Here is a 13748-nt window from a genome sequence, read left to right as displayed (position 1 = left end):
ATGTGGACTATAGAATACTTAACTATTTTATTACATAAACATATAGTTATTTGTGATTGCTGAATGCATTTGAATTTTATTTTAGAAATTAAAGGATAATTTGCTTAGCACTAATCTTAAAATTGTCTTTGAAATTTCTTGGTAGATAAGAACACATGAATGGATGCATCCCCAGACCAAACGGTTAAAATTTAATATACTGTTAACAACTTATGAAATATTATTGAAGGACAAGGTATGTATGGCTTATGTCTTTCTGTTTTGTTTATATCTATTTTTTGATCATATTTTTTATTTTAAATTATACATTCGTAGAAGTGGTAACTTTCCAAGTACAATTTAACAAGTAGAGAGCAAATTTCAAAGAATGTTATGGGTTATAGTTCCAGTTTTAGTTATTTCCTTATTGTGAAATATAACATATATGCAAAAAGGTAGTATCTTTCAAAGTATGCTTTAACAAGTAGTTATTTAGGAAATTCGCAAAAGTTTTATGAGTTACAGTACCATAGTTTCATTAATCTCCTTCTTATGAAATACATACAAAAAGGTGATAACTTTCAAATTACAATTTAACAAGTAGCCATAGAACAAATTTCAAAGGATGCTGTGGGTTACAGTTCCACCATTTCAGTTCTTTCCTAGCTATTCTAATATCCTAGCCACTAATAAGAAGAAAATTATATAGAGATTCAGTATTCATACTCCTTTGTTAAATTCCATCTTGTCTGTTGCTACCCCCTTCCTCTAGTTTAATCATTTTCCCTATCTTCAGGGATGTCTAGACAGTGACCATTTGTTCATGCTGAAAAGGGGTGTTGACATTATGGGAAAAGAGGACACTTTTAAGGTTGATATTCTTGAAGTTGAAGAGGCTATTGCCTTTGGGTTTTGGAAGGATTCTCTGGAGGATTATATCTATTTTTCCTTGACTGTGTATTGAGGGAAACTTAAACCAGGGGCCAGCAAACTATGGCCTATGAGCCAAATCCAGCCCCCCCTTTTTTTTTATGGTTCTTGATCAAATAATGATGTCTACATTGATAAAGGGTTATGAAAACAAACTGAAGAATATAAGATGGAGACCGCATAATGTACTGCAGAGCCTGAAATATTTTTTATCTGGTCCTTTACAGAAGAAATGTACTAATTCCTGACAAAGGAAGCAAGTTGTGTTACAATATCTGTTGAATTTGTAAACTCTTTAAAGAGACGGAAGATAACAGGATTAAGCTACCACTGTGTGAAGCACCCTGCTAAAATTGCTTTATAGCTATTGTCACATTTAATTCTCCCATCTACTTTACAAGATATTGGCTATCCCTGCTTTTATTGAAAAGAAAAATCAAGGCTCAAAGAGGTTAATGAACTTGCCTAAGGCTGCATAAATACTAAGTTGCAGAAACAGATCTATCTCTGTTTTAAGTCAGAGACTCAAGTTTATATAGAGAGATCTGTGGTCCATAAAAGTCATCTAGTGAATTATACTTCTACTTACAGTAAGACACTGTTCAAAATTCTGTCATATTTTTTTCCAAATTGACATTAATAGAGGTCTATACTGGGCTTAAGCTAAAAATCTTTTGTAAATATCTTAAATGCTGCTATTGGGCTTTTAAAATTTAGTAACAATATAGAAGCCAACAAAAAGTTTAACTTGATATTATACTTTATTTTCTAACAACCACAGAAGGAGTTTTATTTTGCATGTTGATGTACTTTGATTTGAGTATTTCAATAAACCTTGAAATAATACATAATTTTTATTTGAAAATTAGATGTTTGTTTTGATTTTAATTTGCCTAATTTTAATAATTTGAGTTCAGTTCAAATGGGAATGCTAAATTTGAATCATATTTTTCTCTTAAAATATTAACTATATTTTCTGTTCATTTAAAGGCATTCCTTGGAGGTCTGAATTGGGCATTTATAGGTGTAGATGAAGCACATCGATTGAAGAATGACGACTCCCTTCTGTATAAAACTTTGATAGATTTTAAGTCCAATCACCGTCTTCTTATCACTGGAACTCCTCTACAAAACTCTCTCAAAGAACTCTGGTCTTTGTTACATTTCATTATGCCAGAAAAGTAAGACAAATTTTGTGATACACAATTTGAGTCATAGTTTTTAAGCTGTTGTTTAAGGATAGAATAATTAATGTAGGTAATAAGGTCAGTTAGAGGTCTTATTGCCCTAAAACATTGGTTTCATTGGTTTGCTACCCTGAAACACAGATTATTTGGGGGATGGAGGAGGGATGTGGCGGTATACTTCACATTTGTAATATCTGAGTTTTTCAATTTTGTGAATAAATAAGCCATGTATAATGAATTGCTAGTTGATTTTGCCCATGTTCAAAGTATATCTTGTTTGAAAAATGAAACTTCGCTGTTCTTTGTATTTAACAATAGCAGTAACAGCCACAGCAACAAGGTGCTGGTAATCTCGTTTTTCTAAATGGAGAAAACTAGACTAGACAAGGATAAATAACTTGTCCAAGGTCGTATGTATATTCCTTTTTAATAGATTCAGAACTTCAAAAATGAATTTTTGAGAGTATGAGATAACTATTCCCACACTTGAAAATACTTCATTTATCTCAAGGAAAATTATAACTTTTATAAAACAACTTCTTGTATTTCACTTTATTTGAAAATATACATCATACAGGTTTCCTGGGAGGGAGAATTTGTGGTGGTCATTCAGAAATTATACAAATTAAAGTGTACTTAGCTAATTTTTTTCCTAAAAATCTTTTATTTTGGATAAATATAACCCACCTGAAAAATAGTGTATATGATTTAATTCTTTTTAGTTATTCTTTCATTTTCTTAAATTTTAAAGGTTTTCTTCTTGGGAAGATTTTGAAGAAGAACATGGCAAAGGGAGAGAATATGGTTATGCAAGTCTCCACAAGGAACTTGAGCCATTTCTCTTACGCAGAGTTAAGAAAGATGTGGAAAAATCTCTTCCTGCTAAAGTTGAGCAAATTTTAAGAATGGAAATGAGTGCTTTACAGAAACAATATTACAAGTAAGCTATACACAAAGTTAGTTTTAAGCTCTTCTTTGTCCTCTTCACAGAGCACTGTCTTTTTCCTCATAGTATCTTAGAGCAGTAACAATTACTTGAATTTTACAACAGGTTGTTCTGTGTCAAAATTAGGGAAAAAGAGATTTACTATTTCCAAGATCGTGGTTGGCATAGCACCATCTTTCAACACATTACTTGCTTTCCTCTATACTATACTGTTACCTTATAGAGGATTTCTTTCTTAAGTGTTAGAAGTCCCATGATACTATGGTATTATTATGTAATTATGATCATTATGCAATTAATAGTGAAGTAGAGCTCAAAATTTTAGGCCCCTCTGCTTTTTGAAGAATATTAATATATCTTACTTTGTCTAAGTTATGTATGACAAATCTATATAGTAACATTTTTCAAGGAATCATATTTCCTAATATTTGTGTAGTCATATAGTTGCATAAAATGAGATACATTATTACAGGCTTTTTAATTCTCAGGAACAGTTATATGGTAACATCTCTAAGTCCCATTTAAAAAATATAGTGTGTGATTTTGCATTTTTTTATGGAAAATTTCAAATATATACAAAAACAGGATAATATAATGAACTTCCATATACCCATCACTCAGTTTAATTTTTTTTTTTTAATGAGATTGTTCACATACCATACAGTTATCCAGAGATCCAAAGTGTACAATCAGTCGCCCACGGTACCATCTAACAGCTGTGCATCCATCACCACAATTAATTTTTTCCCCAATTTTTAGAACGTTTTCATTACTCCAGAAAAGAAGTAAAGAGAAAAAAGAAAACTCAGTTCCTGCCCTACCCTAACCACCTCCCTCCATTGGTATAGTACATTTGTTACTGTTGATGAAAAAATGTTAAAATACTGTTAACTGTAGTACATAGTTTGCAATAGGTACATTTTCCCCCTATATACTCCTCTAATATTAGCTTCTAGTTATAGTGTCATACATTTGTTCTAGTTCATGAAAGAGATTTTTAATATTTGTACAGTTAATCACGGACATTGTCCACCACAAGATTCACTGTTTTATACGTTCCCCTCTTTTAACCACCAGCTTTCCTTCTGGTGACATATGTGACTGAGCTTCCCCTTTCCACCACATTCACGCACCATTCAGCACTGTTATTCTCACAATAACGTGCTACCGTCACCTCTGTCCACTTCCAAACTCTTAGGTTCAACCTAGTTGAACACTCTGCTCATAATAAGCAACTGCTCCCAATACTTTACCCTCGTTCTATATCCTGTTAACTTAATATTTCATGTCTCTGTGTTTACATATTATAATTAGTTCATATCATTGAGACCGTGCAATATTTGTCCTTATGTGTCTGTCTTATTTCACTCAATGTAGTGCCCTCAAGGTTTCTTCATCAACCCATTTTTTTAAGACAGCTTTGTTCACCCACCATATTTTCAGTCCTAATATATAGTTCCCTATATAGTTACATATTTATGTATTCAGCACCATCACCACTATCTATATGACATCTCCATTTCTTCCACAAAGGAGGAGGAAGAATTAAAGAAGGTAGAAAAAAGAAAAAGAAAGAAAAAAAAAAAGCATGACAGCAAAAAGCAGCAAAAGGAAAGATAGCATTAAGCTAAAGTGGACTAAAAGAATCAGACATCACCAGTGCCAAGAGTCCCGTACCCCTCCGTTATGTCCCCTTTATATATGCATTTAGCTTTGGTATATTGCCTTTGTTACATTAAAGAAAGCATAATACAAAGTTTCTGTTAACTATAGTCTCTGGTTTGCACTGATTGTATTTTTTCCCCAATACCACCTTGTTTTTAACACCTTGTAAGGTTGACATTCATTTCTTCTTCCTCATGTAAAAACATATTTGTACATTTTATCACGATTGTTGAGCGCTCTAGGTTTCACTGAGTTATACAGTCCCAGTCTTTCTCTTTCCTCTTTCCTTCTGGTATCCCACATGCTCCTAACCTTCCTCTTTCAGCCATACTCACAGGCATCTTTGTTCAGTGTACTTACATTGCTGTGTTACCGTCACCCAAAATTGTGTTCCAAACCTCTCACTTCTGTTGTTTCCTATCAGGCTGTAGTGCTCCCTTTAGTATTTCCTATAGTGCAGGTATCTTGTTCACAAATTCTGTCATTGTCTGTTTGTAAGAGAATATTTTAAACTCTCCCTCATATTTGAAGGACAGTTATGCTGGTTATAGGATTCTTGATTGGCAGTTTTTCTCTTTCACTATCTTAAATATATCACACGACTTCCTTCTTGCCTCCGTGGTTTCTACTGAGAAATCCACACATAGTCTTATCAAGCTTCCTTTGTATGTGATGGATCACTTTTCTCTTGCTGCTGTCAGGATTCTCTCTTTGTCTTTGACGTTTGATCCTCTGATTATTAAGTGTCTTGGCCTGTTGGCGTAGGTCTGTTCAGATCTGTTCTATTTGTGGTATGCTGCACTTGGATCTGTAATTTTATGTCTTTTGTAAGAGATGGGAAATTTTCATTGATGATTTCTTCTATTAATTGCTTCTGCCCCTTTTCCCTTCTCTTCTCCTTCTGGGACACCCATGACATGTATATTCATGTGTTGCATGTTGTCATTAAGTTCCCTGAGGCGTTGCTCATATTTTTCCATTCTTTTCCTTATCTGTTCTTTTGTGTGTAGGCTTTCAGATGTCTTGTTCTCCAGTTCCTGAGTGTTTTCTTCTGCCTCTTGAGATCTGCTGTTGTATGTCTCCATTGTGTTTTTTCATCTCTTGTGTTGCGCCTTTCATTTCCATAGTCTGCCAGTTGTTTTTTCAAACTTTTGATTTCTACCTTATGTTGGCCTAGTGTTTTCTTTATAGCCTTCGTCTCTTGTTATATCTTCCCTGGACTCGTTGATTTGTTTTTTTATTTGATATAGCATATTTCTTTGAAAATCTTTAATAGGTTATTTCATTGTCTTTTGATTGAGTTGTAAGTTTTTTCCTTTGTCTGGGCCATATCTTTGTTTTTGCTAGTATAGATTGTAGTTTTCTATTGTCTAGGCATCTGGTTTCCTTGGTTACCCCAGTCAGATTTTCCCAGACCAGAATGAGTTTAGGTATCTGAATGTGGTTATATTCAGGGTGTATCTTACAGGAATGACAGACTTTCGTTTGAGGTTTCCAGTTGCTGTGCTTTTCCTAACCTGCCCAGGAGGTGTTGCCTGTCGGCCTGTCGTTCCCGACTGTGTAAGGAGGTGTGGTCTCCTTAGTTTCTATTTTGGCTGTTTTCCCACAGGCTCTGGGGTTTGGCTCTGAAGGGAAAGGCTGGGCCCCACCTCCTTTCTATTAGGGAAGATGCACCCCCTAAAGATTTATCATCTGCATTTCAATAGTCTCTCTGACTCTGTTATTTCCCGCCTGTCTGGGTCAGAGTGCTTCGGAGCTGAAAATGGCTGTGGCTTTCTTTTCTGAGCCCTCAGGCTGAGAGAGAAAAAGGGACAGAAAGCCCCCTTTTGGAGCCAGTACACGGCCCTCTAGTTTCACTTCGTTGGCCAGAGGTAACACCTGGTCTTCTGGGCTCCCCCGGCCAGTACAGATGAGTCTTCTGGTTCTTTAAGTTCAGTCATCACTAAAAGTCTGTCTGCTTGTTGGCGGTTTGTAGCTTGTGTTCAGCAGTCTACATTTGTTAATTAAAACCCCAGTTGGAGCTCAGCTGAGCTATATTTGCTCACTCAGAGAGGGCTGCCAGTTTCTACCACAGCAAGGTTTTGCTTTTAGGCCTGCTGTGGGCTTAGGGGGCTCCTGGCACATTTCCACAGCTTTTACTTACAGGTTCTTTGCTGCGATCTCAGGCATTCCTCCCAATCCAGGTTGGTGTACAATGTGTGGACAGTCACGGTTGTCCCCCAGCAGTTATTCCAGATTATTTACTGGTTGTTCCTTGTTGTTTTAGTTGTTTCAGAGGACTGACTAAATTCCACTCTCTGTGCTGCCATCTTACCCCTCCCTTGCTCAGTTTAATTTTATACTCATGGCCAATCTTGTTTCATCTCTAGCCACCCTATCATTTTGAGGCAAATCAGAGATACAGTTGTTTCATACATAAATATTTTTGCATCTATCCCTGGTAACTGACCTTTCATAATAAAAAGCAAACGATGTTAGGAGCTCACTTTAAAATTTTAGCAGTAATTCCGTAATTCCATTGTTCGTTATTAGTGTTCAAATCTTATTGTCTCAAACATTTTTTTAAGTTTGTTTGAATCAAGGTTGAAATATGATTTACATATGATGTGGTATATTGAGTTATGTACCCCAGAAAAAAACAATGTTCTTAATCCATATACCTGTGGGAGAGAACCTATTTTATATAGGACTACTTGGAGATGTTCATTTTAGTTAAGGTGTGGTATAACTTAATGAGGGTGAATTTTCATCTGGTTTACTGGAGGCCTTATAAAGAGTCCCAGGAAGTCACAGAAGCAAGAAAGGGTAGGGCATCAAAGAACCCAAAGGTTTGCACCAAGTCAGCAACAAAACCCTGGTAACCTAGGGAGGAAGCAACCTTCTAGCCTCCAAAACCTTGTGACAGTAAATTCCCACTGTTAATCAACCCGTTGTGTGGTATTTGTAATAGCATCTCAGGCAAACTAAGGCATATGGCAGTGGACTTATCACTTCTACCCATAGCTTTTCTCTTACTAAATGCCAATTTCCTCTGTATTACAACATTCAGTAATACAGATTAAGACCCACCTTGATTCAATTTTGCCTCACCTTAACTTAATGGTCCTGTTTACAAATTGATTCACACCCGTAGCAAGGATTAAGATATTTTGATGCTTGTGGTGTTGGGAGATATGATCAATTCTCAACACCAAGCTAATGAAATATTGCTGTAAAAAGTTTTAGAATATCACCTTGGGAAATTCAAAAGACATTTTTTTCTGCTTGAGGAAAGATTATCTTTTAAGCCCTCATTACCTCTGTGGCAGCAAGCATTGACCATAGGTACTATTTTGCTTTTAATTCCAGTTTCAGGGAGATGCTGAATATCTCAGGGTGAAGAATGATAAGGATAGGCTAGAAACACTGGATAGTTGGGCTTTCCAGGTTCCTTTCAACATAAAAAATAAAAGGAGGTAGAAGAGAAAATAGTTCATGGTGGGAGGAAGACTTATGTATAGTTTGGCATAATTAAATATCACCGAAAGTTTTGCCATAAGTTGCCTATGTATTTAATTGTAATTTAGAAAAGCCAGTGACTAAACCTGGTAGTTCCAGATGTTTCTTTTAGTCTATACAAAATTTAATTAGCTGCCTAATGTAGTGAAATTTGTACTTTTGAAGTAAGGAGGTTAAGATAATACAGTTGATCATCTTTTTAGCAAAATTTTTGGTAAGAGGATTAATACAGTACAGTCACTATGTTAAACTAAGCTTTTTTGGTATACAGTCAAGGTTCACATAAGTAGTTATATGTTCTTTTTCTTACTAGTTATGAACAAGGTTTGGTCCATTGTATATGCAGTTGTGAGTTTCGTAATGATGTAATTTTGCTCTAATGCTAAATTAATTTTTTTTGGTTTTAGAATTCTTCCTTGTTGCTTGTTCTGCTAAACATCATTTCATCATTTTTTTTTTTAAAGATGGATTTTAACTAGGAATTACAAAGCCCTCAGCAAAGGTTCCAAGGGCAGTACCTCAGGCTTTTTGAACATTATGATGGAGCTAAAGAAATGTTGTAACCACTGCTACCTCATTAAACCACCAGATAATAATGAATTCTATAATAAACAGGAGGCCTTACAAGTAAGAATTTTTAAATATTTTTACTTAATGTCCAGCAATTCTAGAAATGTTTATTTCAGTTATAAATGAAATGGCACAGTGCTTTAATATATTGGTTAGACGTTCTCTTTGGATGCTGGTGCATTTAAATAATGATCTTGATAATTTTTTATTATAATAAAGCTTTTAAATATATTCAATTAATTGATTTGATCAATATTCTAAAAATATATCTTGTTTTAACCATGGGCTGTAGCAGTTTATCCAGCAAAAATCCTTACTATACTCTTAATTGTAAAAAAAAAAAAAAAAAAAAAAAAATAGCAAATGATGCTTTTGAGGGACATTTTGACCTCAGTTCTGAACTTCCCATCAGTTCTGGAAGACAAATTAGAAGTGTGAAGACACAGCTGCCATCTAGTCACAGTAGTGCATTGAAGTGCTAAGATTGCTAACTAATACTTGGAATTAGAACACATTTGTTTATTCTTTTTAAACCTCTGGTTGCTTAATTGCTGCTTCTTTTAGTGTATTTGTTTTTCTGCTAGGATTTTTGGAGAAATAGTTAATAGCTAACGGAGAGAGTGAAACAGTACTTTTCCTTCTGAAAATATAATGGAAACCTATGTGCTACATGGCAAGGAAGATGTTGCTTAAGTCATAGAACAAGATGGTGAAAGTCCTAGAAAACTTTAAAAATGTTTCCAACATTATGGAAATTTAAAATCTTAAAAGTAATGAAAGCAATTGGGGTGTTAACTGGAGTAATTGTTTCATTTGATTAGTTCTTTTAATGTGTTGTAAGATTTGTAATTTATTGTTTCTTTAGCACTTAATCCGCAGTAGTGGAAAACTGATTCTTCTTGACAAGCTGTTAATTCGCCTCAGAGAACGAGGCAATAGAGTTCTTATTTTTTCTCAAATGGTGCGGATGTTAGATATACTTGCAGAATATTTGAAATATCGTCAATTCCCCTTTCAAGTAAGCATTTAATTTTGTTTCTGTTGATTTAAATTTTCATCTCATTGCTGAACATGTTCTACAAAATTACCTATGATGTTATTTTGTAAATGAAATACAGATTTTTATAAATTGTACTTTTAAAGAAATATATCAGTTAAAGAATTATAGTAATTATTCCCTTTTTTTTCCTTCTGAACCTTACATTTGGCAGCAGAGCAATTTTTTCTTTTCTATAGATTTTCTTTTCTTTTATCTCTGTATTTCTCTTTTCCTTTGTGCTTGCTTTAGATTTTCAAACTGGACTAAGACAGATTCATTGATAGAACAGATCTAAAGTGGGAAACTTATGAATTAGGCTTTAGTCTGAGAAGGGAAAATAAAATGGTGTAGAGACTTCCAGACAGAAGATCAATCCTTGGGAATGGTCTCAGGACCTTTGAGGATTCTGATGATTGGTGTACTTGTTAGATAATTCTAATGCATGGTTGGCTGAGTAAAACAAGATGACTTTAAGAAGTTACCGAAGGCAAAATTAGGCTTATATTCCCTTCATCTATTCAGTATTTATTTTGAAATTCATCCAATATAATTAAAACTAATATTGATGAGTGTTTTAACATTAGAGTCAGGTGGTATTCTCAGTTCTTTATATCTAATAATTTAATCCTTATGACAGTTTTATAAATGGGGCCTGGAACATAACAGTTACTGGTATATACAGCTTATAAATGATGTATATTTTATGCAGGCAATCAAATAGTAGCTAGAATTATAATAATGAGCCCTAACACACACAATTCCTCCTCTGTTAGATCTTACAGCCTGGTATGGAAAACAGACATTAGGCAGGTAATTGTAAATAAATATAACATTAAAACTCTTGTAAATGCTGTAAAGAATCGGAAATTTGGTGATATGAATATGATTGAGAAATGTGTTGTCATTTGAGGGGAGAGTAAAAAGCATATCATCATTTGGTTTGTTGGTTTGTTTGTAAACAAATTGTTACTTGTTCGTGGTCAAACAAAACAATAGCATAGAAATGTTTATAAACTCAGTACCCTACCTGTGTAATCCCTTCTCAGTCCCCAATAACATCCCAGAAAACACCATATTCCCCTTTCTTTTAGTTTAAGCCATGCCTCAATAAATAATATGCCACTGTTAATTTTTTTTACTGATTGTAAGTTTTGTTTTAGTAAAAATGAAACCAATGATTTTGATATATAAATTTTAGATGTTGTCTGTTGTTCCCCTACCTTGTGTGATAGGTGACAGTTTAGGCCATTTCACTTAAGATGAATGCAGCACATAACAAAACTTGTTTCAAATACAGTGGTTCTCAGCAGACCAGTATAACTGTTGGTGCTCTAATCCATTTTCTCCAGATGTGGATATTTTGACAAGGATTTCACTTCTTCCATTGGCAGTATTCTCATTTTCACTGGTCTTCTCATTTTTGCTGTCACTACAGTAAACCAAAACATACGCTATTAGAGAAACAATATTAGTGTTTAATAATAGCACGGTCTCTGGAGACACAACATTGGGCACCCTTAAATAATTTGTTTTACTGCCTAAGTACCTTTTACTCATACGGTCTTAGTAAATAGTGTGTCATACTTCTTGACTCACTTAACTTTATAATTTGCTTTAATTGCTTTTTAACATTTTTACTGTCATATGTAATATTTTAGTGTGTTTCATTTTAGAGATTAGATGGATCAATAAAAGGGGAGCTTAGGAAACAAGCTCTGGATCACTTTAATGCTGAAGGATCAGAGGTATGAATGATTTTTAAAAACATAAATAATTTTAAATTTTAGTAATTTTTTAATTTTAATCATTATTTATACTGTGTTGCAAAGAGTCTTGGTACTAGCCAGTTTGATTTGCAAATGAGATTTTTTTTAAGTCAATATTCTGTTAAATCAGAAAAATTCAACCCTTTCTTATCAGTACTGTTTCAATATAGAACAGTTAATTTGCATCAAAATAAATTAGCCCACTTTCATTAGCGTATTTTTGTGTATGTGCCTTATCTTTTATTTTTTAAAGAAATAAAATTTATAGATATATTTCAGGTCCCGTCCTTCCATTCCATTCCTTCTCTTTTTCAGTAGATGTAACCACTGTGTTGAATTTGGTGTTTATTATTCCCATGCATGTTTGTATTTAGGAGTCTTTTTGTTGCTCGGTTTTGCTAGAGGTTTATGTATTTTATTCTTTTTTTTTAAACTACCTTTAACTTTATTGGTAAATTACCTTTTAAAATCAGAAAACCAATTGTTAAATTATTCTCATTTTGATTATTCACAGTCACAATTTAGAAGAATTTAAAATTTTGCCTACTTGTAATTCCTTACAGGATTTCTGTTTTCTGCTTTCCACAAGAGCTGGCGGTCTAGGGATTAATTTAGCCTCCGCTGACACTGTTGTTATATTTGATTCTGATTGGAATCCACAGAATGATCTTCAGGCCCAGGCTAGAGCTCATCGAATTGGGCAAAAGAAGCAGGTATTTTTTATTCCCCTTTGTTTTGCTACTCTAGAATCTTTTTTATGATCAATGTTTGTAAGAGATTTTTATTTCTCCTTCTAGGAAGATCATTGGAACACAGCCATATTGCTGTTTAACAGATAGAGTACTAAGGAACTCATTTTACCAAAATCACCTCAAGTGATTGAGGTCTGAAGGAGTCTAAAAGAACTGAGATAACTGTGCCTAAATAGGATCCATGCCCTTTTTTTTTGATCATGCATTTTGTTTACAGCTGTACAGTACAGTATTTTTCAATATAAAATTTTTTAAATGACTTATTTGCTTGTTTTAACTGTTGTTTTTGGTTAGCACAGTGCTCTCTCTCTGTTAACCTGTGTTTTGTCCAAGTGCTTCCAAGACTTCCCACAAAAAAAGCCAGTCCCATTTTATAGTGTGTGTACAACTGTATGGCACCTATACATGTAACAGGACTTGAGGAAAAACTATGTGTCATCCATTTGATGTGTTGGTCCTTATTTTAATTCATTTACTTCATATAGAGTAGTGCTTCTCAAACTTCTCCATAGTAGGAGATGTGAATGGAGTAACACAAAGAAGCCTAGGATATTTATATTATTTTTTACTTCAAATTTTATTTTCTACTGAAAAATGTATCCGTAATTTGAAACAAAAATATTTTACCCAAGTAATTTTCATAAAACTGCCCATTGGGAACATATCATGCTTCTTCTGTTAATTTCTTACACTCTGCCAAAACACTGCAAGTGAAAAGCTTGTATTGAGAGTAGTGGTTCTTAACCATGTCAGACCCAGTGATCCCTTTTAATGACAACAATTTTTTTAATGCCCTCTTTTCTCTTCTGAAGTGGGTATGTGTAATTTGAAAAGTCATCATAATGCTCTAACTATTACTTAGGAAAAAATGAGTTATTGAAAGTAATATGTTCTTCAATATGTATGGCTATACTAGCATGAAAAGAATAAGTTTAGATTTGGGAGAATAAGAGCAGAACTCATTCTCTGTTGGAAGTACAGAAGAAGGAAGGAAATATTGGGGTGTATCAGTGCACAAGAGAATAAGATTTATTAGAAAGAGAGGTAAGTCACTTGAAGTAAGTAATATGACAAGACAAATGATGGTCAAAGAGTAGAAGGTAAAGTATTATATTATCACAAATGATCTAGGCCTGATGTATATGCAAATCAATATATCATATATCAATATATTATCAATATATCATTATTATGAAATGACATTGAGAATAGTGATTGATTGTGTTTAATGTTTACCTCCTAAATTGAAATCTCAGCACATGGCTAGACTTAACATTCCATCTATACTATGTAAAAACCTTGGCTACTATGTTCTGCAATGGATTATAGAAAATGGAGGCTAGATTAGGAAAAGAATCAGGAAGGTAACATGCTATAGAAAGTTGTGAGGTAGACCTCTGGGAATAGTATCTGAAT

At 33.9% G+C, this 13748-nt stretch overlaps 1 protein-coding gene across 2 annotated transcripts in view; it reads left to right on the top strand.

The window, feature by feature from the left end:
- Positions 1-13748, top strand: part of CHD1 (chromodomain helicase DNA binding protein 1) — an 80306-nt gene that overhangs the window by 28092 nt on the left and 38466 nt on the right. For both annotated transcript variants that reach the window (XM_037802157.1, XM_037802158.1), the window contains exons 13-19: positions 146-235; positions 1900-2090; positions 2848-3036; positions 8670-8832; positions 9641-9793; positions 11488-11559; positions 12144-12293. In XM_037802157.1, coding sequence (XP_037658085.1) covers positions 146-235; positions 1900-2090; positions 2848-3036; positions 8670-8832; positions 9641-9793; positions 11488-11559; positions 12144-12293 — 1008 coding nt within the window. The remainder of the gene's footprint in view (positions 1-145; positions 236-1899; positions 2091-2847; positions 3037-8669; positions 8833-9640; positions 9794-11487; positions 11560-12143; positions 12294-13748) is intronic.

The sequence above is a fragment of the Choloepus didactylus genome, chromosome 13, assembly GCF_015220235.1.
Source record: "Choloepus didactylus isolate mChoDid1 chromosome 13, mChoDid1.pri, whole genome shotgun sequence".
Lineage (NCBI taxonomy): Eukaryota > Metazoa > Chordata > Mammalia > Pilosa > Megalonychidae > Choloepus > Choloepus didactylus.
The sequence above is the reverse complement of the archived record's forward strand: the minus strand, read 5'-3'. Positions and strand labels throughout refer to the sequence as shown.